Raw genomic sequence first — 20,704 nt, forward strand, 5'->3', positions numbered from 1 at the left:
TAATGGGTATTTTTAATTATGAAGATAATCAAGACAAAGTTTTGAAACAAGATGGAAGAGAAATTCTTGAATAATTGCCTAACTGTATACATAGAAAAAGGAAGTTGTTGAAAAATTTAATACTGATTCAATCATAGATGAATTCAGTTCTATGAAAGAACGTAAACCTCACTTTACTTTTAATACAAGAGGTTGAAATTTCAAGGTATTTTAACATAACTTTTATTTTTTTAATTGAAATAGTTTATATTGCACAGTTATATATATTTTTTGAGCAGGTGAGATATTGGAACATCTTCTCATAATGTGCGACTTGGTGGTTTGTGATGTTATAAGATATTTAATCAAACATTATTTCGTGTTTTAATTTTCGTTATGATTATAGTACATATTTATACAATAGACATACCTTTGTAATTAAAATTAATATTTGGTGTTTTTAGATGTCATATATTTAAATAATAAAAATTATTTTGAACATAACATATTAAGAAATTTTTGTTAGGAAAAATTTTGACCCCTTAGGAAAAAAATCCTGATTCCGTCAGCGAGTCCATGTCCCGTACTTCTTATTCTTTTTTCTAGTAGTAGCATGAATTGATATATTTCTTCATGGGTTTCGCTGAGTGTTTTTGTTATTTCATAGTTTGGTTGATGGACAAATAGCAGAATTAATAAATCAAATATAAAAACTGAAGAATTCAGCATGTCAATTCTCCAAAAAAAAGTTAAAAAGGAAAGGAATTGAGAAGTTTGGTTTGGTGATTTGTGATCGCCGGAAAGAGCAAATTTAAGAAAAATATTGTAGGTCAAGTTGAAGGTTGAAGCGGACAAAATCTTCCTCTTCCACATCTCTATGGAAGCTGCAAGGTTAAACTCTAGCCATGACCAAGAGTGAGAAAACTCCCAAGGTTTCAAGATTTTTTTTTTTTTTTTGTATTAAAGTATAAAAAAGAAGTTATGTGGCAAGTTTTGGATCACGCGATCCACAGGTTGGTCATAGACCTAATTTATCCAATATTCGCCGAAACTTCTCAAATTTAATCCAAAAATGTGATCCAAGTGACAATTTTACCTATGACTGGTCACATGAAATATATAAAATGTGATGACATCACCCAGAGGTCCTAAATTGAAAAAAAAAATAGTTCGACTAAATTGGTTAAAAAAAGTGATGAAGGACGAATTCGATCTTAGCCTAAAACCTTCATTAGGAGAACTAGTGAAAAAGGAAATTCCAAAATACTCAAAAGAATCTCCTCGAACTGAAAGCGAAAGTTGTCCAACTTCGCTAAGACTTGAAAGCTCCAGTCCTTGTAAAAAAATATTTTGCTACTAGTTTTCTACTATCAAATAATAATCCACTTACTTTTACTGTCCGGTTCCGGTTCTCATCACCTACCTACTTTCCTCCTTTCCGTTACGTCTTATATTTCTGCTTCCACTCCAAAACCACTCTGGCTATGTACAAATTGTTTATGTTCGATAGAAGCAAAACAATTTACAAACCTTAAATTCCCCAAATCTTTCAAACCCTTGGAACTCTTGTTGATGGAAAGTCGGGAATATTCACAAGTAAATGCGGAAGAGGCAAACGACGACGCAGCAGCGGATTCGTTATTCCAGAAGCGACGCTGCTGTTTCTGCTTCTCATGGCGTTCCAACCGGTCTTCAACTTCGGCCGTCGGATTAAACTGGTGGCAAAGGGCCCGGTCCCTTGAGATTAATCCAAGCCCCGAGAATTCATTCTGGGCCCGGGGGATCAGCGCTCTTAAGAAAATCCGGGAGTGGTCGGAGATAGCTGCCGGTCCGAGGTGGAAGACTTTTATCCGGCGGTTCAGCCGGACAGGGCGGCGGAGGAATAATAATAATAACTTTGGCTGTAATTACCAATATGACCCTCTGAGTTACTCCTTGAACTTCGACGAAGGGACGGGGCAAAATGGTGATTTCGATGACGGAGAAGAGGATTATTATGGCCTGAGGAATTTCTCGGTTAGGTACGCGACGGTTAATCCGGCGTCGGCTAAGGCCTCCATGGACCTCGACAAAGACGGGCCCAATTTCGTTTAACGTGCGCTGGAATTGCTATTGTGCGCACGAGGTGTTTACAGCTCAGGATGATTATTTTGGTGTGCGTCTTATAAATGATTTTTTTGGGTAATTATTAGTGATTATGGTAAATTAATTTATGTGTTTTTGGTTTAGTGTAGATAGGGTTTGTTTCCTGTTTTTGTTTCTTTTTTTTTTTGGTTAATTAATTTGATTTGTTTTGTGACTTTTGAAGGTATAATTGGAAGGTGGTTGGCGTGTACAAATAATGAAAGTGAAGTCCTAAATGATGCGTGATGTTTTTGAATAAAATTTCCTCTTTTTTTGGGTTTAAATTTTTGTTTACTTGTTGGAGACAATAAATTGATGTAGATAGGAGATTTGTAAGTGGTGATTAGTCAAAACGAAGCAAATTGAAGCCTTTTACGTTTCATTTAGTTGGTGAACTTATATGTTCTGGTTTGATCTTGTTCACTTCTTAAATTTAGAACGTCCAGCTAGATTTAAGTAGGATCACTAAAACAAAAAAAAAAAAAGAAAAAGCATTGATTAATAGATCTAGGTGGGGAAATTCTTAATTTTATTTCTAGGTGGTGGAATTCGTTATAATTTAGGGTACTTTTATTGGGAGTTAATTTTTTTTTTTAAAAAAACAAAGATATTTTCTCTACAATCCAAAAATCTTTGCGAATTGTTTGGATAGAGTATTATTTGAAATATTATTTGGAATAATTATTGTAGCATTTTTTGTGATGTGATGTATGTGAGATAAAAAGGTGGGTTGAGAAATATGTTTATGATGCAAGTGAAATATTATTTGAGATAATTTGTTATCCAAACAAACCAAGCACGGTTATTAGGTATTGTGTAAACAAAAGCATGGTTATTAGGTATTATGCAAACAAAAGCATAAAAAAAAAATTAATGGCGACTATAAAATTAAACATGGTTATTAGGTATTAGGCAAAAAAAAGCATAAAAAAAATTAACTCGTTGAAAACCCTTGTTTCTTTTCTTACATATTTCACTTCAATTGGATTTGAATATATAAAGTGCGGGTGTAGGGTATTTCTCTTCAATTGGACTTGAATTTGTAAATTAATGGGTCCAGCTTACATACTGGATATCATGTTAAATTCTCTTCAATTTTTGACATGGTACGAGTGAAGCAATGCATCATGGCATGACTCTTTAACTTTTTCTCATAATAGAACGGTCCTTGCTGTAAGTACAATGATACGATGCATGAAGAAATACTGAGTGTGATTGGAAAGTAATATTATTTTCAAATATTATTTTGCTTACATCATAATTATAATTCCTTCTCAATAACTTTTTTATCTCATAGATATCATATAAAAAAAGTATTACAGTAACTATTTCAAATAATCTCTTATCTAAGCTTAAATAAAGGCATTATTTAACTCTGTCTATGATTTAGAAGGCATGAATGGTTTTTTTTGGAAAAATATTGCTATCCTAGTTTAGTAATGGATAAACAATCAATACGCATGAGGGTATTTTTGGTTAAATTATAATTTTTGGCCATTAAAAATATTAATGTCGTTTCATAAGAGGTGCAAAATGTGAATTATCAACCGTCGATAGGGTAAACTGTGACTACCCCAACCACAAGGGTGAAGTGTGATTAACCCTAATTTTTTTTTTTTGTGATTTTTTTGAAAGCAAAACAAGTAAATTTCATTAATTAAGCAGGTTACAAAATCTTAGTTACATTTGCCAAGTTGTGAGCCTTAGTCAAAACATCTCTATCTATTTTAACTAGATAGATAGTAGCAAACACTTGGCTAATACATAAAATATCTTCTAAAATGGACCTAATAGTAGGGGGATATTTAGGGGGATCCATTAGGGTTTGATGATTAACCCTAATTCAAAACAAAAAATTTTGTTAGTTCACTTCAGATTTGACACTTCTCTCCTCATTTGGTGATAGTTAGGTGGGGGAATGTCATTGTAGGGTCTAGGAGAGTCTTAGTTCAATGAAACCTTGACTGGGGGACTAGGGTCTAGTTGTACACTTGTACCTAGTATTTCCATAGCAACTATGGCTAAATGCAACATTAATTTAGGACCCAAGATGAATTAAAGTTTCTGAGTTCAAGTATCAGTATATGTGAGGTTTAATCTAATTCTATCTTGCTGTTCATACAATTTTTTATTAATGAATTTTTGTTAACCATCGTTAATGTTTTCATTGATCCTGTTATTATGGTTAATTGTAATAATGTTACCCAAAAGACAACGAAACAGATTTACTTTGATGGATGGAATTCCTTGTGTCATCTCAAAGGGACCTTGTTATTATCGAAAACAGGATCAATTTTGATTAATTAGCCCACCAAACAAAACCAAAAAAAAAAAAAAAAAGTGAGTTTGGGATAATGAGAACAAAAGATTGGCTGAGTGGATATTCCTTTTTGAAGCATTAATCAATGAACATTAAGTGGAAATTGACTTGTCCCCTTGGCACAATGTGCCTATCTATTGATTATCTTCAATTTTTCAAGGTCTCAATCTCAAAAGTTCAAGGGCAGACGGAGGATTTGTCTACCACTTTTCTGAGCATTAATGGGCTTGGTGCTCCACTTAACTTAGTATAATAAAAAGAGAAAACTTGATTGCTGGTAGGCTATTCATGAGCTGGTATTATCATCGGTTCAACACACCGTTTTTAAGTGTATCATTTAAATTAAAAGTTACAGCATTTTTTTTTTAAAAAATTTTAGTGCAAGAGGAAGGGTTAGAACTTGAGCCCTCTCACGTACGCTCCCTCTCTCCGATCCATTCAAATCATTCCTTCCCCTTAAAGTTACAGAATTCGGTAAAATAAAACCCAACTAAAAATAACTTATCAGCGATAGAAAAGCTATCACTCTTCAAGTATTCACTATAATCCAATAAGCCTTCAAAACAACATCCCCCAAGTTACTAAACAACTTGACAGAAAGGAGCTTCAGATTGTCTAAACATAGTTTTTTCTGGGCTGAAGATTGTCAACTTGTATTAATAAGTAGGATTCTTCTAGGAAGATAAGTAATTTTGTCTGTAATAGTTCAAATTTTTAAGGTTGACATATCGTGAATTCAGAGGTTGGATAATAGTGTTAGATTTTGAATATGAGTTCCTCCTCTTTTGTATGCTTATTTTGTGCTCTTAGGATACAGAATAGATAAAGCACCTAATAAATATGACATGATTTAACATGTTTATAACTAGTTTATGCATCTTATCTCCATTACGTATGCATCTTATCTTCATTAATCTCGTTCTAACAAAGACAGTTGCTTCCACTGCTATGGGATCAGCACATGCAAGAATTTTTTTTTCCCTATTTATTTTTTCACTAATCCTTGACAGCCTGCTTCTACCTACTAATGTTCCTACACTATTGGTATCTCCAGAATAATGGTTTCCACCTAATTTAGGGTGCGTATGATAAAAATGAAATCTAAAATTTTAAATCTGAATTCATTAAATTATGAAGTACTAAATTTAATATATTTGAATGTATATTACATTAAGGGTCTGTTTGGTTGGAAGTAAAATGTTTTCCTTGGGAAAATATTTTCCGTGGAAGTAATTTTCCATGAAAATCATTTCCCTTTCATCATTTTCAGGTGTTTGGTTAGCTTATTGAAAATATTTTCTTACTTCATTTTTCTGGTGTTTGTTTAACTTTTGAAATATTTTCACTTTTATCTCTATCTTTACTTTCTACACATTATAACTACATACTTCTTCCCATGCAAAATAAGAAAATTTATCTCATTGTTTAACTTTAAAAAATCTTGGGGAAATGTATATATGAACAAAAAATATCTCCTTAAGAAATAAACAAATTGCTGGCCATTTAGTATCAAATATCAATCACATGCAATGCTTATTGTGACATATATCTTGCACTCTCACTGCTGAAAGTTTCTCTAGAAAAAAATGTCCCTATTATACATAATTAATTACTAACATAGGATGAGCAGGATGGGGTTTTTTTTTTATTTTGAATATACAAGGGGGAGGGTTGGGTTAGGTTGGGTGGTACGGGGGAGGGAGTGTAAGGAAGAGGTCTTGGGTTCGAGTCCTCCTATTTACACAAAAAAAAAAGAACATATTACAAGATGTTTTCAGTAAGTTTGAAATATACTACAGGCGGGATGCATGCATTTCGGAAAACAACTTCAGTAAGTTTGGAAAGGAAGTTGTTTTCCATAAGATGAGTGAAAATATTTTACATAGGAAAATGTTTTCAGTAACTTTTGTGCAACCAAACACGGGAAATTAGGAAAATATTTTCCTGGAAAACATTTTCACCCGAAACAAACGGACCCTAAATGATAATTGAATAACTTATTACTTAGACCCTATTTGATAATTTAATTCAGCACTTAAACTTAATAAATTCAAATTTTAACATGTTCAGGCGCGCGTTTGATAACAAAAAATTGAATATATGAATTAATTAAGTGGCACTGATTTTCTAGGCAAAACTTGCTCCAAAAAATAAATAATAAGTGAATGTGATAACTTATCAAATACGGACTTAGTTCAAGTGTTCAACTTTTAGCGTCGGACATTATGAACATTGATCCTGTTTTTATTGATGCATCAATAAAAGCTTTTAAGTTGCCCCCGGGGCTAGAGCTGGTGGTAGTACCCCAGTTGGGAGAGTACCTCCGCGAAGATTCGAATCTCGGGTAAAGCGGTCGGTGAAAAAGTTGGGCAGACTCTCCCGACCCACAGAGGACTAGTTGAGTCATTAGGTATTACCAGTTCGAAAATCTAAATACCTCTGTGTCGCCAAAAAAAAAAAAAAAAAAGCTTTTAAGTTATCAAACTCGGCCTTTGTTGAAGTGTTCAACTCTAAGCGTTGGACATTATGAACATTGACCCTGCTTTTATTGACGCAATAAAAGCATTTAAAGGAGATCTATGCAAACCAATACGAAGGGAATTGACCCCACCTCATGACTCAGCTATCTGGCGGATATGCTCGCCAATGTCAGCCCCTTAGCACGGGATTCTCAACCAAAAAGGACAAATTTAAAAAAGCAATTGAATAAGAGTTTGTTATTAGCTACTTCACACAAGAATTTAGCTAAGGACGAAAGATGAATTTAACTACTTCATACTGAAATTTAATTTAGCTAAATAAGCACTTCTTGTCAATTACTTTATCCTTGAATTAAGCTAAAGCTGAAACATGAATTTAGGTATTTCATACTTGAACTTAATTCAACTAAATAAGGGTTTTGTTTGAGATGATTCCTCAACTAACCAAAATAAACATGTACACCATTTGGTGTTCATTAAAGTTTTGAGTTTAGCTCAAACTTTACCTAAGTAGTGTTAAATCAACAATTTATACGTAAAATAACTCACACTACTCGAACTTTACTTGGTAAACAGACTAGTTACTACTAAATGTAATTTTAAACTAAATAAAATAAACAAACAAAATTTTCTTTATTTTTTTGAAAAATAAATAAACAAACTTAACAACTAGAGTATTCAATTTGATTACACTCATGTACACTCTTATGGTGCTTTAAGACATCACAAGCAAATGATTAGTTTTGTTGACTTAATTTCATTTTTCTAAGGAAAAATGTTATTTACACTCCATTTTTTATTAATTGCACTCCCAACATTTGTTTTATTATATAGTCTAATAAATGAAAATCATATGATCAAAATAATAGTGAAAGTGTGATTAACAAAAATGGGATTACGAATAACATTTCCCTTTTTTAAGTAAATGAAGAATCCGGCCATAGAAATAGTAAGATTAGGTTCTTTGTTTATTTGCATATCTATTGTATCAATATCGTTACCAAATTTTTTGAACCGAAGTTGTTAATATTATGCCACACATTGACCTTCTCATTGAGCTACAACAATGAACAGGTAATCATCCCCTTGGCCTTTTAAAGGTTCGCTCAGAAAAGTAGAATGTTAATTTCGCCCTATCCAGCTTCATAACCAAAACTTGGGGGCCTATTTGTTTAGTTGTGCATATTTATTAGTTATTATATATTTTTCATATTCTGCTTCTCTTAAGGTCTTGTGTCTATCATGACAGATAGCGGAATGACAATTATTCAAGGTCCTATGGAGGTCTTGGTTAGAACACGACCTATCATAACTAATGACTAATTCCAGATAATAAAATTACTTCAGAATTGATTATTCACCTCTCATAACTATATGGATTAGTCTACTATGCACTGACAGTGTACGCACTGTCATGCTTAGATGATAAAAGATAAAGGAAAATTACTTAAAATAGGACTTAGGAAAACTAAGTTTAGACTTGAGAGAAGCATAAAGCAATCCTCAAATATTTCTTTCGAATACAATTTTGCACCTAATATGCAATTAACTTTAATCCCACTTTGCTCCATCATCCTATGCAATATCAACTATGATAATCACACTAACTGCATATCATATAGATTTGCAATTTGGCATATTAATATAGGGTTAGAAGGTAATGCTTCTGTCCTACAAAAGAGATGAACATAGAAGTTGAAGGTTTTCTCATTTCCATCCCGCTAGTAATGTGTCATGCACGTCATCACTTCAGCCTTAATGTCTGGACCATGAAGCATTGTGATAAGCAAGTTGAAATTTGCTCCATGATTGGAATCTCAAGTGCTTTCTTTTCCCCTTCCCTTTGTAAGGCTTACAATCCCTCTTGATTCTTGAACCAAAAGAAATTCGTTCCCCAATTACTCAAGCACCATCAGAAAGGTCCTAAGTGAAAATTACAAAATAGAACTAGAACTCCTTTATACATTTGAATTTGGAGCTTTCAATATAAGTAGCCACTGATGCAGTTTTGAGTGCCAAGTTACAGATATACCAAATTCACATAAGACTTGCTATTTACATCATTTCGGGCAAGTCTTTGTTATAGTGCCATCTCTTCATGGAGGTCAGTATGGTTAACAGGAATAACAAGATTTTAAGAACAAACCTTTCTGCTATTCATTGACTTAATGTCCAGCAGAATATCACCCACAATCCATGGAAAGCCCAAGCACTTAGCACTTCCTTCGGAATATGTTGGATGGTAGGTGACATGATACCATGCTGATGCCAGTTTCATTTGCTCGGCTGCTCTGCAACTGCTCTCAAACCAACTTCTAGCCTCCTTCTGCAGGCTTTTGATAGCCACTAAGATGCGGTCTTTCAATTCAAAGTATCGCCTATTGTCCCGTTGCAAATACATCGACTTATTACGCAAGTTTCCAGTCAGTATCTCCTCTTCGGTCTCTGCTCCATAATAGGTCAGCAAGGTGCTGATTTTGTCCACGTACATCTCTTTGTGACATTGAGCAGTTCCAAGGAAGTACTCATAACCGTCAATCAGAAGCTCATCATCATAAGCGTCTTGGACAATCTTGGCTGAGAAAACAAAGCTTGACTTCCCAGGAACTCTAGATGCAATTGTGGCACGGTAAAGTTTACCCAAAGCTCCTTGTGACGTATACATAGGTTTGTCCCACCTTTCCATAAAATCTGGAAACTCTCTAGGTTTCAAAAACCTAGGCATCTCAGCTGGAGTCCCTGTTTTTGCAAAGTCAACAGCCATAGAATGCAGTGTAGCTAACTGAAGACATTTTGGACTCAAAGCTTTATCTGGTTCACGATCTGCATGTATCAGATGCGCAGTAGAGATGGTGCCCAGGGTATCACTGATCATGTAATCAACAAAAAAACTTTGAATTTCCTGCAAGTATCAAGAGGAAGAATTAATAGAAAGGCAGTTAAAAAAATAGACCATTACAAGCAAATTAACTCTAGAAAGTTACCTCTAAGGTGACATCATGATCCACAATACGCTTTCTACGATCAATGTAATCCATGGGTGTCACTGTTTGAAAGGGGATGAGATTTTCATCCCAGCTCACAAAATACAAGTCACCATCAAGATCACCTCCAGAGCATTCATTTGGATGAGGCCTGTAACATGAAAGTTTTCAAGCACGAACCTTTGATTTTGAGTGACAGATGATGAAAGCTCTAAAGCATGCTTTGACCAACTCGTGTCACATATAACAGAAGGGATACAGGAAGCATTCATAACTCAAGATTCTTTCTAATAAGCTGCACAAGAAGCACCCATATGACAAAAGGTGTTGAAAAATCAAGTCAAGCAGAAAATGAGCAAGTGATTAGTTGACTTAAAATAAGGTTCATGCAACTTCAGGATTCGAATCCATATTGCACAGAGCAATGTTTTACAGACAGAAAAAGAAAGGGAACTTAGTCTCCATATGCAGCAAAGCATATTAGTCAATTTATGTTTATCATATGATTATTCTAAAACAAAGATTCTCTACATGCCTAATAACATGGTAAAATATATAATCGCTGCAAAAGAAGCAGCAGACGATGTTAACAATTCCTGCAACTTCAGCTCATATTATAGCTAGCCCAAGCTATGTGCATTCTATCAAATAAGCACAGTAGTGATGACCGACCGAGCTACATTATGAAGAATCAGCTGACGTAAGACTAGTAAATGCTAGTGAGTCTGCATGTGATCTTGCAGCAAGGAAAAAAGGTTTTATGTTTCATGATAACAAACAAAACAAAGAGAAAAAGGTTTCTGACAAATGGCCAATGCTGACTATTCAAGCCAAGTAACTGTTAGTTGTGAATGGGGATCATGTTGTGACTAGGTGGCTCCTCTAGCCAGCAAGTCCTCTTTCACAAGGTGATCTACCAAAGCCCAGCAACCCCAGATACCAGTATGAATTTTGTGATTAGCTCACAGAAATGTTAGAGCAAAGACATTGCAACCATGAATTTTAACGGACTAATTGATTTTGAGAATATCTTCCAGTTAGTTAAGATCCAACTTAGTGGCCTTTAGAAACAATCAACCAATTATAGAGTTCCCAAAGAAGTGGAACAATATGTTGTGAGCGGTGAAAAAAATTGCATCAACATTAGGAATGAGGATAAGATATGCATACCTTACACCCTTCAAGGGAAATAAAATGCAATCCACCATACCCCTTTCCTGTAAAGAGAACTCATAAACAGCCTCAAGGACCCTAACATCCCCTGGGTGAAGACACGGGTTCTTCGTCACTACAACCTTCCCTTTAACTATTGCTGTTGTTTCATCCACCTTCTGAAAGAAACTCTGTTCAACACTTTGTAACTCAGTCTTTGTCATGGTTATACGGATATAAACCTGTCCATAGTCCAAAATTCCTGTTTCATCTAGGCACCCTAGGAGGACCCGACCCTTGGGAACAAATATGCGGCACCTGCTTCTTAAATCAGAAAGCTGGTTTTCACGATGAGACTGAAGTATCATTGAAAGATAAGGCTCTATTTCAGGCTCAAAACCTTGACGCAACATTCTAACTACAATGCTTTTTGTCTCATTCACACCCATGCTTGCTAGAACATCTAATGCTGCCTCTCGATGTGTCAACATCTTGTCCAGCAGATGTAGTTGCTCATCTTGCATTGCCAGAAAAACTTGGTCCTCTACACCCAAGGTAGACAAAAGGGTAATAATCTCCCGATTTAGATAGCAAGGCATGGCCTCACTCCACTTAGTTACATTTAGCATCCTGTTTTTTGATTCAAATTTAAGCATACTACTACGTAAAGAAAGCTTCCTGAAGGAGTATCGGTCAACAGCTATCACACCTTTATAGCCTCCATAGCGTATTTGAAATGCTGAGGGGGTATGATTTAATCCACACTTTTGGGCAACCTGTCTAGCAAAACCTTGGGAAATCTTTCCAATACCATCTGAGAAGCAATAGTTCTCTCCATCAGTAGTCATTTCTATATCAGGAATAACCTCAACTTGCTGGGGTGGTACTTCTAGAGTTTGCAAAGAGGAGCTGAACAGCTGACCCATTCTTGCAGCACATTTTGACACGCTTCGGATCTTGTTGAAGCAGCCCATCCAGTCTCTTATATCCTCTGCTCTCAAATTTTCATTCGAAGCAAACATCCAAACTGAATTGGAGCGTAGTTGACTAGCTGAAAAGGCCAGGAAAAGGAATCGTTTCTCACCAATGACAATCCCATCTTTGAGGATTGACAAGATTCTGTGATAGATGTTTGTTTTGTAATTCTTGGCAAACAAGCCTCTCCCAAAACTTGTATTTACAACACTAGGAGAAAGTTTACCCCAGTCTTCTTCAACAAAAGTTACTCTCAAGAAATCCGAAGCATATGAAGCAAAGTTCTTCACGATGTAGTTTGAGGTTTCCAGTTCAGGACCCAAGCAGTAGACTTTTGATGGTGTTACAAGCACTCTATGACAAGTCATCATGTTATTATTTTTTGGCCGCCCATTAGATGATGAACGAAGATTGCTAGCATTTTCACCCATAACATGTAACCTCTTGTTGATGAATGACACAGGATCGTAACACATAGTCTCCAGCTTATGCATTTTCTGAAGAATTGACATCGCAATATCCATGTCTAAACCACTAAGCACCTCCATCAGCTCACTGTTAACTGCACCAAGACTAAGCTTTTGGGTATGAACCAGGGAATTAAGCTGGAAAAGGATCTCATATGTAATTTTGATATCTGAACAACATTTCACTAGTGGAACTAGCTCAGATGTGGTGGAAAACTGTTCTCCTTCTTCCAGAGTTAGTTCTAAGAAAAACCGACTGCAGTACGGCAGATTGGTGAACAAGTCCAATCCTGACAACCCTTCCTCAATTTCCAAACAAAGTGATGATGAATATCCAATTGACTTTATACTGGAAAAGTCAGTTGTACGAACCCAGATGAAGTCAAAATCCTCCTTGCAAGTATGATACCTATCAGCACTGAATTTTGCAGCAACATTGGGTCCAGAAAATTTTTGGTATATTTTTGGCGCATGTTTAAGCTGAAAAAGGACAAAAAATAGGACTTGAGCTAAAATAACACATTAAGGTCATTCTATGTTTTCTATTTGAAAATCTACATGGAGATATCGGAACTACATCCATCAGAAGATTAATTTGTGTCTTCAAAACAGGTGCACCCATTACATCGTTTGAGATACAAAAATGGACAGATCATAGATGGGAGAAATAAATCCCATGCAAAACCTATATCTATCAGAAGAATAATTTGTGTTTTCAAAACAGATACACGCACTACATCGTTTGAGATACAAAAAGGGACAGAACATAGATGGGGGATATAAATCTCATGCACACCTAATTTTTCTTTGTATGAGCAATGCAGGTCATACTATATCCACTTTTGTTCTGTACGACTCTTTAAGTTCACTCCTTGTACCTTTCAAAACATGATGAGAATATAAAGACCAAGGCCCATTCAAGCACATGGGGAATTGGAAGATTCAAGTAAAGACTAGTTGATTGCATGAATGCTTGAGTTTAGTAGGATTATTTGATTTTTCTCGTTGATTTTGGTTATTTCTCGTTTTAAAAAGTCTAGGTAATTAAGATAGTTTAATTGCGGCCCATTTGTTAGTAAGTAAGGCCCAAAATCTTTCTTAAGTATGTAGGGTAGTTTGGTCAACTTTTGGATTAGGGTTAATGCTTGTAAGGGCTATAAATAGCCCCACTTCCTCTTTGTTTTGGGACCAGTTTTTGACTATTAAATACAATTAGTGAGTTTTCACTTTCTCTTTGGCAAGAGAGTTGCCTTTGAATACTTGAGAATCTTCTCAAGTTATTCACCCGAACTTATCAATCGAGTATCTCCTTGATTGCGGCGTTCTACTACCTCCAATTTGGTTCGTTAATTCGAGTAGTTACGGGTTGAGATAATATCAAAATTGTTCGTGACTTCTAGGGATTAGTTGGGTCAAATTTCCGCTGCCTAAGCCATGGTGTTTTGGTTGTCTAGATCGGGGTTTCACATCAAAACATTTGATTCTTTCCATGCAATAGCAGTAATTCTGGAATCTCATCTTGTTAGTGATCCAAAAAATGACTTCATTACAAATAAGCATTTTAGAAAATACAAACATTCAAGGAGTACACACTGATTTACAGGGAGAAGCAAACAGTGTTGCTCAAAAAGCTACTGATTCAACAAATCAGATGCATTATTCTGTTGCAGCTTAACACATGGAGATTTTATTCCAGCATGCTCATAAAGAAGGTAATAAAAGTGCTGATCTCACAATTTTTTGGAGTTCATCCAACCAGAATTTGACTATCTTTGGACCACATGTATGCATTTTTCTTCTTTTCAAAACAAACAATGAATTGACAAATATCAAAAACAGGCATCCCTTTTGACCCTTTTTTTTCTCCTGAAAATATCGTAGTGTTGATACTTCTGTTTTTGCATGCTCATGCAATTTGAGATCCAAACTTAAAAGGTCACTTCATTGTGCTTTTGGTTAAAGGTACGATTCAGGCAAACATGTCTAGAGAAATAATGGTTAAGGGGGGAAAAACAAGAAACTTGGGATGGAGAGGTCACAGTTCTGACATTCTTAACTACTATCGTATTCTGTAACGATAAGCAATTCAGACCACATTTTTTAAACAAGATGATAATCTCAGCAAGGACTATGTTGCTTGCTTATAATGCAATCAGATCATTTCAAACTGAGTCAGAAAGTCCATAAAAAGCATTTATTTGCAATTACAATTGTCAGCTTGCAGCAGCAAACTCCAGAGGGAGCTTTTAGCATCCACCACAATAATTTTCATAAACTTACAGAAACTTGATGGATTGCATTAGCCTTTTTGCACTATGCCCCTTTTTCTTCTTAGTCTCTCTCTCTCTCTCTCTCCTTTTCTATTTTTTTTTTTAGTTAAAATACCATCTAGACATCTTACTTCTCTTCGTTATGCTGAAGGCAGAGGACTATAGTGAAAGAGAGACTTGATATGTAAAGCAAAGCTAAGTTAGAATCTTGACCACCAGGGTTTTTCCTGTAAAATTACTTATCAAAGAGACAAAAGGCCAACAGAAACCTTACTCCTCAACAAACTAAAAAACAATCAATTTTGCATTCAAACAAAAGCTCCTTACACTAGAAAGGTATGTGAAGATAAAGGGGCATAACCTAATCAAAAGGAAAAAAAAGGGGGGAATAAAGTAGAAAACTTTTCAAAAAATTCCATTACCACTTGGCTCTTCCATAAACTAACAACTGCTGAAATATGCTAATAAAATAAATAAATAAAACAATTAAGCCAAATTAGGAAAAAAAAAAAAAGAACAAACAGCGAAGCTAAGTTAGCAGCAACAATCTAGGACAAAAAATCATAACCCAGAAAAAAAAGTTCAAACATGAAACTTTGAATCAACAAAGAAACAAAAATCAAAGGAAAGTTAGGAATTGCAAATAGGAATAGAAATATACCTTTAGAAGAACAGCATTGGGATTCTGGCCATCCAAACAGCACCCACAGCTCTCCAAGACATCACCAAACTGTACTTCCAGCTTATAACTCTCGCCACCATGACTCAACCAAAACTCAAGAATATTCCTTTCAGGCATAATCCAAGCTTTAACACCATCCCACCTCTCCAAAACAGACATGCAATCATTTCTCACCAAAATCCCAGTACGCAAAACCCCATTCTTAATCCTAAGCTTGGACTCAACCGGCCTGAAGATCACCTCATCAATTGAATGTGATAACCTCAAAAGAGACCCTTTGAAGAAAAGCTTTCCTTTTTCTGATAAAGATAGACATTTGATCTTGGCTTCAAGGGTCTCAAACTGGACTTTCCCATGACCTCTGGACTTCCAATTCTTGTGCTCTGAGAAGATTTCAATAGCAAACACTGTGTCTTCTCCGATTGTTGATTCAAAGAAAGCTAAGAGGTCCTTGGCATTGCCTGATTGGGGTATGTTCTGGACTCTCACTGTTGCCGTGGTTCTCTCTTCCACAGCCATGGTGGAGTGGAAGAGCCCAAAAGGTTGATGCCTAGGAATGGTACACAAGAAATACGTATGGATTTTGGCCTGAGATATAGCTACACTACTTAGTAGTTAGTTCTTGGCAAATACTTGTGAGGAATGGGATTCAAGTAAAAATTAAAAAAAAATTTTATTTTTCTCAGCCATGGTGGATTAGAGGCTAGCAGCGGGAGCGAGTAGCGAGGGGTAGGAGAGGAGTGGGGACGACGGGGGTGGTGGCGGAGACGAGGTCTATTGGTGGTGGGCTGAGGGAAAGGCGGGGCGAGGAAGGTGGTGATAGAGCTGCCGTCAGTTGGAGACTTTGAGGTGGGCTGCAGGCAGGATGAAGAGTTTTGACCGTTTTTGACCCCTTTTTCACATGGACGGGGGTTTAGGTACTGTTGGCCTAAATCCGATTAGATGCTATTGGTATATACAAATAAATTTGAATGTATTAATTAAAATTATATAAATTTTTTTTGTCGCAACGATAAAATTCCTATAACTGAAACTAGCCTAATCTAGGGGAAGGGGAAATGGTCAACGAAGACCGTCACATATTGTAACAATTTTGGTCGACCCTTGACCTCCCAACACCACCAAGCATTAGAAAGCTGGGCAGTGACCACTGGACCACAGCCCAGTGGCTTTAAAATTATATAAATGTACATCATATAATATAGAAAATACAATAAGTAGATAACATAAAGGGATAATTTCAGAAACCTCCATTGAGGTTTATGACATTTACACTGACCTCCCCTGTGATTTGAACAATTACACTGACCCCCCCTGAGGTTACTAATCCTTTGCAAATTTAGTCCAAACGATTAAAATATTATTTTAGGGAGTGAAATTAGAATTTTGTACCAAATTTGCCCTTTGTACTACATGTCCAATGAATGACAAAGTACTACAAATCAATTAATAATTAATAAACTTTAAGGAGTATAGTTTATAGGCAAATACACATTACATATTTAAAGTACCGGTTCTTTACGGGTATTTTACTTTCAAACATTTAATTTATGATAAATATATCAATGTTTGTAAGTAAAATTCAAAAAATGTTACAGTAATATTCTTGCAAAAAGGAAATCGGTAGGTTATTTATTTAATATAAATTAAATATTTTTTTTAAAAAAATGGCCCATAAAGTATTAATTCTTTATGGCTTTCATCCATTACATGAGTAAAGTATTGGCTCTTTATGGATATTTTATTCTGAATCATTTAATTTATGTTAAATACATAAATATTTGTAACTAAAATTGAAAAAGTGTTATATTAATATTTTTACGGAAGAAAGATTGGTAGGTTTTGTATTTAACAAAAATTAAATATTTGAAAGCAAATACTAATCTGTATTTGAGCGTAAATATTTGAAATTCAAAAAATGTTACAGTAATATTCTTGCAAAAAGGAAATCGATAGGTTATTTATTTAATATAAATTAAATATTTTTTAAAAAAAAGGCTCATAAAGTATTAATTCTTTATGGCTTTCATACATTACATGAGTAAAGTATTGACTCTTTATGGACATTTTATTCTGAATCATTTAATTTATGTTAAATACATAAATGTTTGGAACTAAAATTCAAAAAGTGTTATATTAATATTTTTACGGAAGAGAGATTGGTAGATTTTGTATTTAACAAAAATTAAATATTTGAAAGTAAATACAAATTTGTATTTGAGCGTAAATATTTGTATTAAATTAAATGTTTGAAAGTAAAATTTTCGTAAAGAGTCGGTACTTTAAATAGGTAGTGCGTATTTGCCTATAAACTATACTCCTTAAAGTTTATTAATTATTAATTGATTTGTAGTACTTTGTCATTCATTGGACATGTAGTACAAAGGGCAAATTTGGTACAAAATTCTAATTTCACTCCCTAAAACAATATTTTAATCATTTGGACTAAATTTGCAAAGGATTAGTAACCTCAGGGGAGGTCAGTGTAATTGTTCAAACCACAGGGGAGGTCAGTGTAAATGTCATAAACCTCAGGGGAGGTTTCTGAAATAATCCCTAATATAAAATGTCATCTATCTTGTATATAAGAAAAAACTGAGATTTAGTGGTTTGCCTCTTCTCTCCCGTCAGTGGCTTACTTAATATTTGACAAGTGATATGCTTCTAGCTCAAATATTCCTTGCAAATTGCGGTTGAGCCTTTTTCTTTCTTGGCAATTGAGGTATAGTAATTTGTCTCTTCTCTTGTTACGTGGTTTCCTTGGTATTTGACAAGTGGCATGCTTCTAACTCAAACATTTCTTGCAAATTGCGATTGAACCCTTTTCTTTCTTGGCAAAAACTAGTGTAAGCTTGGTCTACAGCCCACCTATAGACCAATTGGTACACAATTTGCCACGTAATAAATATTCAAAATTGCACAATTTTCATTCTTGGCTTAACTGTGGTTAACCTTCCTCACCAATCTTTCTATTCTTGGTTTTTTTTTTTTTTTCCTTCATTTGTCAGATATGTAGAAATCAAAATCTGAGTCTCAGCACAGTTTTCCAACGCAAACATTTCTTCCACAAATTCCATCTCGCTTTGTATCATCTCCAAATTGATTTTTTTTTAAAAAAAAAAGAAGAAAAAAATTCCAAACCCCCCAATCTTTGATACTTTCTATTTCTTTTGATTTATGGTCAGATTTGTTTTAATAATATTGGGTGTACAAGTGGGTTTTATTCAAAACTTATATGGCTTAAAAATAATTCAAAATCCTAACCGTATGTGTTGCGAGAAAGAAAGAAAGAAGACACTGAGGAAAAAGGCCGTGGCTGTAGGTTTGGTGGTTTCAATGGAACTAAAGGAGAAGTTTCTCCAGTCTGTCAGGAAAGAATGTAGGTTTTGGGGTTGGAAAGGAAAATGGGTTTCTAAACAAAGGGGCAATACGAATGGCTATTCATATTCCTTGCAGATGCTGCTTCCTCCACCGAAATAGACGCTAAATGGTGATGGTGGTACTGTGGTAATAGGGAAATTGAGAGAGATGAGTAAGAGTTTGACAGCTGTGACTCATCTGGTAGGCTGCTTGAACCATATCAAGAAGTGGCACCACTAAAATATAGGGTTTGGGAATCCAAACTTTGGTAAGGGAGGTGATTCCATTTGGACACCAACAGCTAAAGAGGGTGGTGGTGGCTTGAGGCTGAGTTAGGGCTACATCGGAGGTAATAAGGGGCGGAGCCATTGCAAGAATATATTTTATGTAGATGACATGGCAAATCTTATACCTCTAGGTCTACAGGTGAGTGGTGGACCGGGTATACTCAAGCTTTTGCCTTCTTTCTTTTGCTGTTGAAACGCGTAGGTCAACTACTCTTGCATACACTTTCCCTTGTTTTCCTCTTGCTTCAATTTTTCTATTGAACCCTTTCTTTCTTTATACTGAACAAAACAAATTTGTGCCCTTTGAAACAAGTAGGTCAACTACTCTTGCATACACTTTCCCTTGTTTTCCTCTTGCTTCAATGTCAAATCAACCCATTCATATTTTGATTTCATGTTGCAGGAATTGTTGGTCACTCACATGGTAATTGTACTTCAAAGAAGGGAAATTGGGAATCGGTGAACTACTCTTGCATAGGGTTGCAAACGAGTAGAGCCGAATTAAATTTTGGCCTAATCGAGCCGAGTCTTGACTTAATTTTATTGAACTCGAGCTCAATGAATTGACAATTTAAAGTTTGAGCTTGACTTGATTCGAGCCGAGCTCGAGCTCAAGTTCGAGCTCGAAAAAAAAATAATTATTTTATTTTTAAAAAATAAATAAAATAATATTTTTTTCTTAATAAATAATAAAATATTAAGGGCTCTGTTTGGATTCAGCATTTTTTGAAAAACAATTTTTTCACCTAGAATGCTACAGTAATACACAAACAAAAATAACTTCAAAAACACCATATCTAAACAATATATCAAAAATAACTCCAAATATACAAAAAATTATATTATATTTCAACAACTCCAACAACTCCAAACAATTTGTATATTTCAATTATGTATATTATATATATATTATATCAATTGAAATAAATATATACATATATTCATATATAAATATTAATATTTTGTTCAAACTATATTTATATATATTTATAAATATATTTATATATATTTATATAGCTATATAAATATATTTATTTCAATTTTTGTATAATATGTATATTAATATATACTAATATGTATATTTCAATTATGTATATTATATTATATATATAAATTATATTAATATTAATATGTATATTTCAATGATTTATATTAATATGTATATTATATATATTATATCAATTGAAATAAATATATATATTTATATATAAATATAAATATTTTGTTTAAAATATATTTATATAAATCTCTCTCAAAAGATTTAGATCTATTCTCTTAGGTTTATTTTTACTATCTTTAATATGATGGAAATATGGTCGTCATGTATAGTTAATTCTTCTCAAAAGATTAGATCTTTTCTTATAAATTTTCACACTATCCTTTATAATCTGTTTAAGAAAAATGGTTTATCCTCCATGGATCCCGAAGGATTCTGTGCCAAAGGGAAGAGGATTATAAAGTTTATTCATTTATTTAAGCTTATTTTTAATTTTACTTGTCTTTTTTACATGGCTTCCTTTTTTAGAACAAATTCTGCATCTTCTAGTTCTTCTTCAAACACCAAACTAAAAGAAGAAATTCATATACAAGATGTCAATCAAGACATAGACAATTGGGAAATTCC

General features: G+C 34.4%; 2 protein-coding genes across 2 annotated transcripts; one reads left to right on the plus strand and one right to left on the minus strand.

Moving 5' to 3' along the window:
• Positions 1-1,353: 1,353 nt before the first annotated feature.
• Positions 1,354-2,387, plus strand: LOC113768212. The gene has a single exon (XM_027312478.1). It carries the CDS (start codon positions 1,552-1,554, stop codon positions 2,071-2,073), a length of 522 nt encoding a protein of 173 aa, XP_027168279.1. The 5' UTR covers positions 1,354-1,551; the 3' UTR covers positions 2,074-2,387.
• Positions 2,388-8,837: 6,450 nt separating this feature from the next.
• On the minus strand, positions 8,838-16,276 carry LOC113769492 (RNA-dependent RNA polymerase 2). Its single transcript, XM_027313948.1, has 4 exons — positions 15,413-16,276; positions 11,058-12,961; positions 9,888-10,038; positions 8,838-9,805 (listed from the first exon to the last, which is right to left on the minus strand). Exons 1-4 carry the CDS (start codon positions 15,950-15,952, stop codon positions 9,038-9,040), a joined length of 3,363 nt encoding a protein of 1,120 aa, XP_027169749.1. The 5' UTR covers positions 15,953-16,276; the 3' UTR covers positions 8,838-9,037.
• Between the last annotated feature and the right edge of the window lie 4,428 nt (positions 16,277-20,704).

This window comes from Coffea eugenioides, chromosome 4, assembly GCF_003713205.1.
Source record: "Coffea eugenioides isolate CCC68of chromosome 4, Ceug_1.0, whole genome shotgun sequence".
NCBI classification, from domain to species: Eukaryota; Viridiplantae; Streptophyta; class Magnoliopsida; order Gentianales; family Rubiaceae; genus Coffea; species Coffea eugenioides.

What these genes read in the sequence shown, in the direction of transcription:
- LOC113768212 (XM_027312478.1), top strand. Translation starts at nt 1,552, where the DNA reads ATGGAAAGTCGGGAATATTCACAAGTAAATGCGGAAGAGGCAAACGAC.
- LOC113769492 (XM_027313948.1), bottom strand. Translation starts at nt 15,952, where the DNA reads ATGGCTGTGGAAGAGAGAACCACGGCAACAGTGAGAGTCCAGAACATA. An exon ending in CCAATGCTGTTCTTCTAAAG is followed by an intron (nt 12,962 to 15,412) that starts GTATATTTCTAT and finishes GTCCTTTTTCAG; the next exon opens with CTTAAACATGCGCCAAAAAT. An exon ending in TTTCCCTTGAAGGGTGTAAG is followed by an intron (nt 10,039 to 11,057) that starts GTATGCATATCT and finishes TTCATGTTACAG; the next exon opens with GCCTCATCCAAATGAATGCT.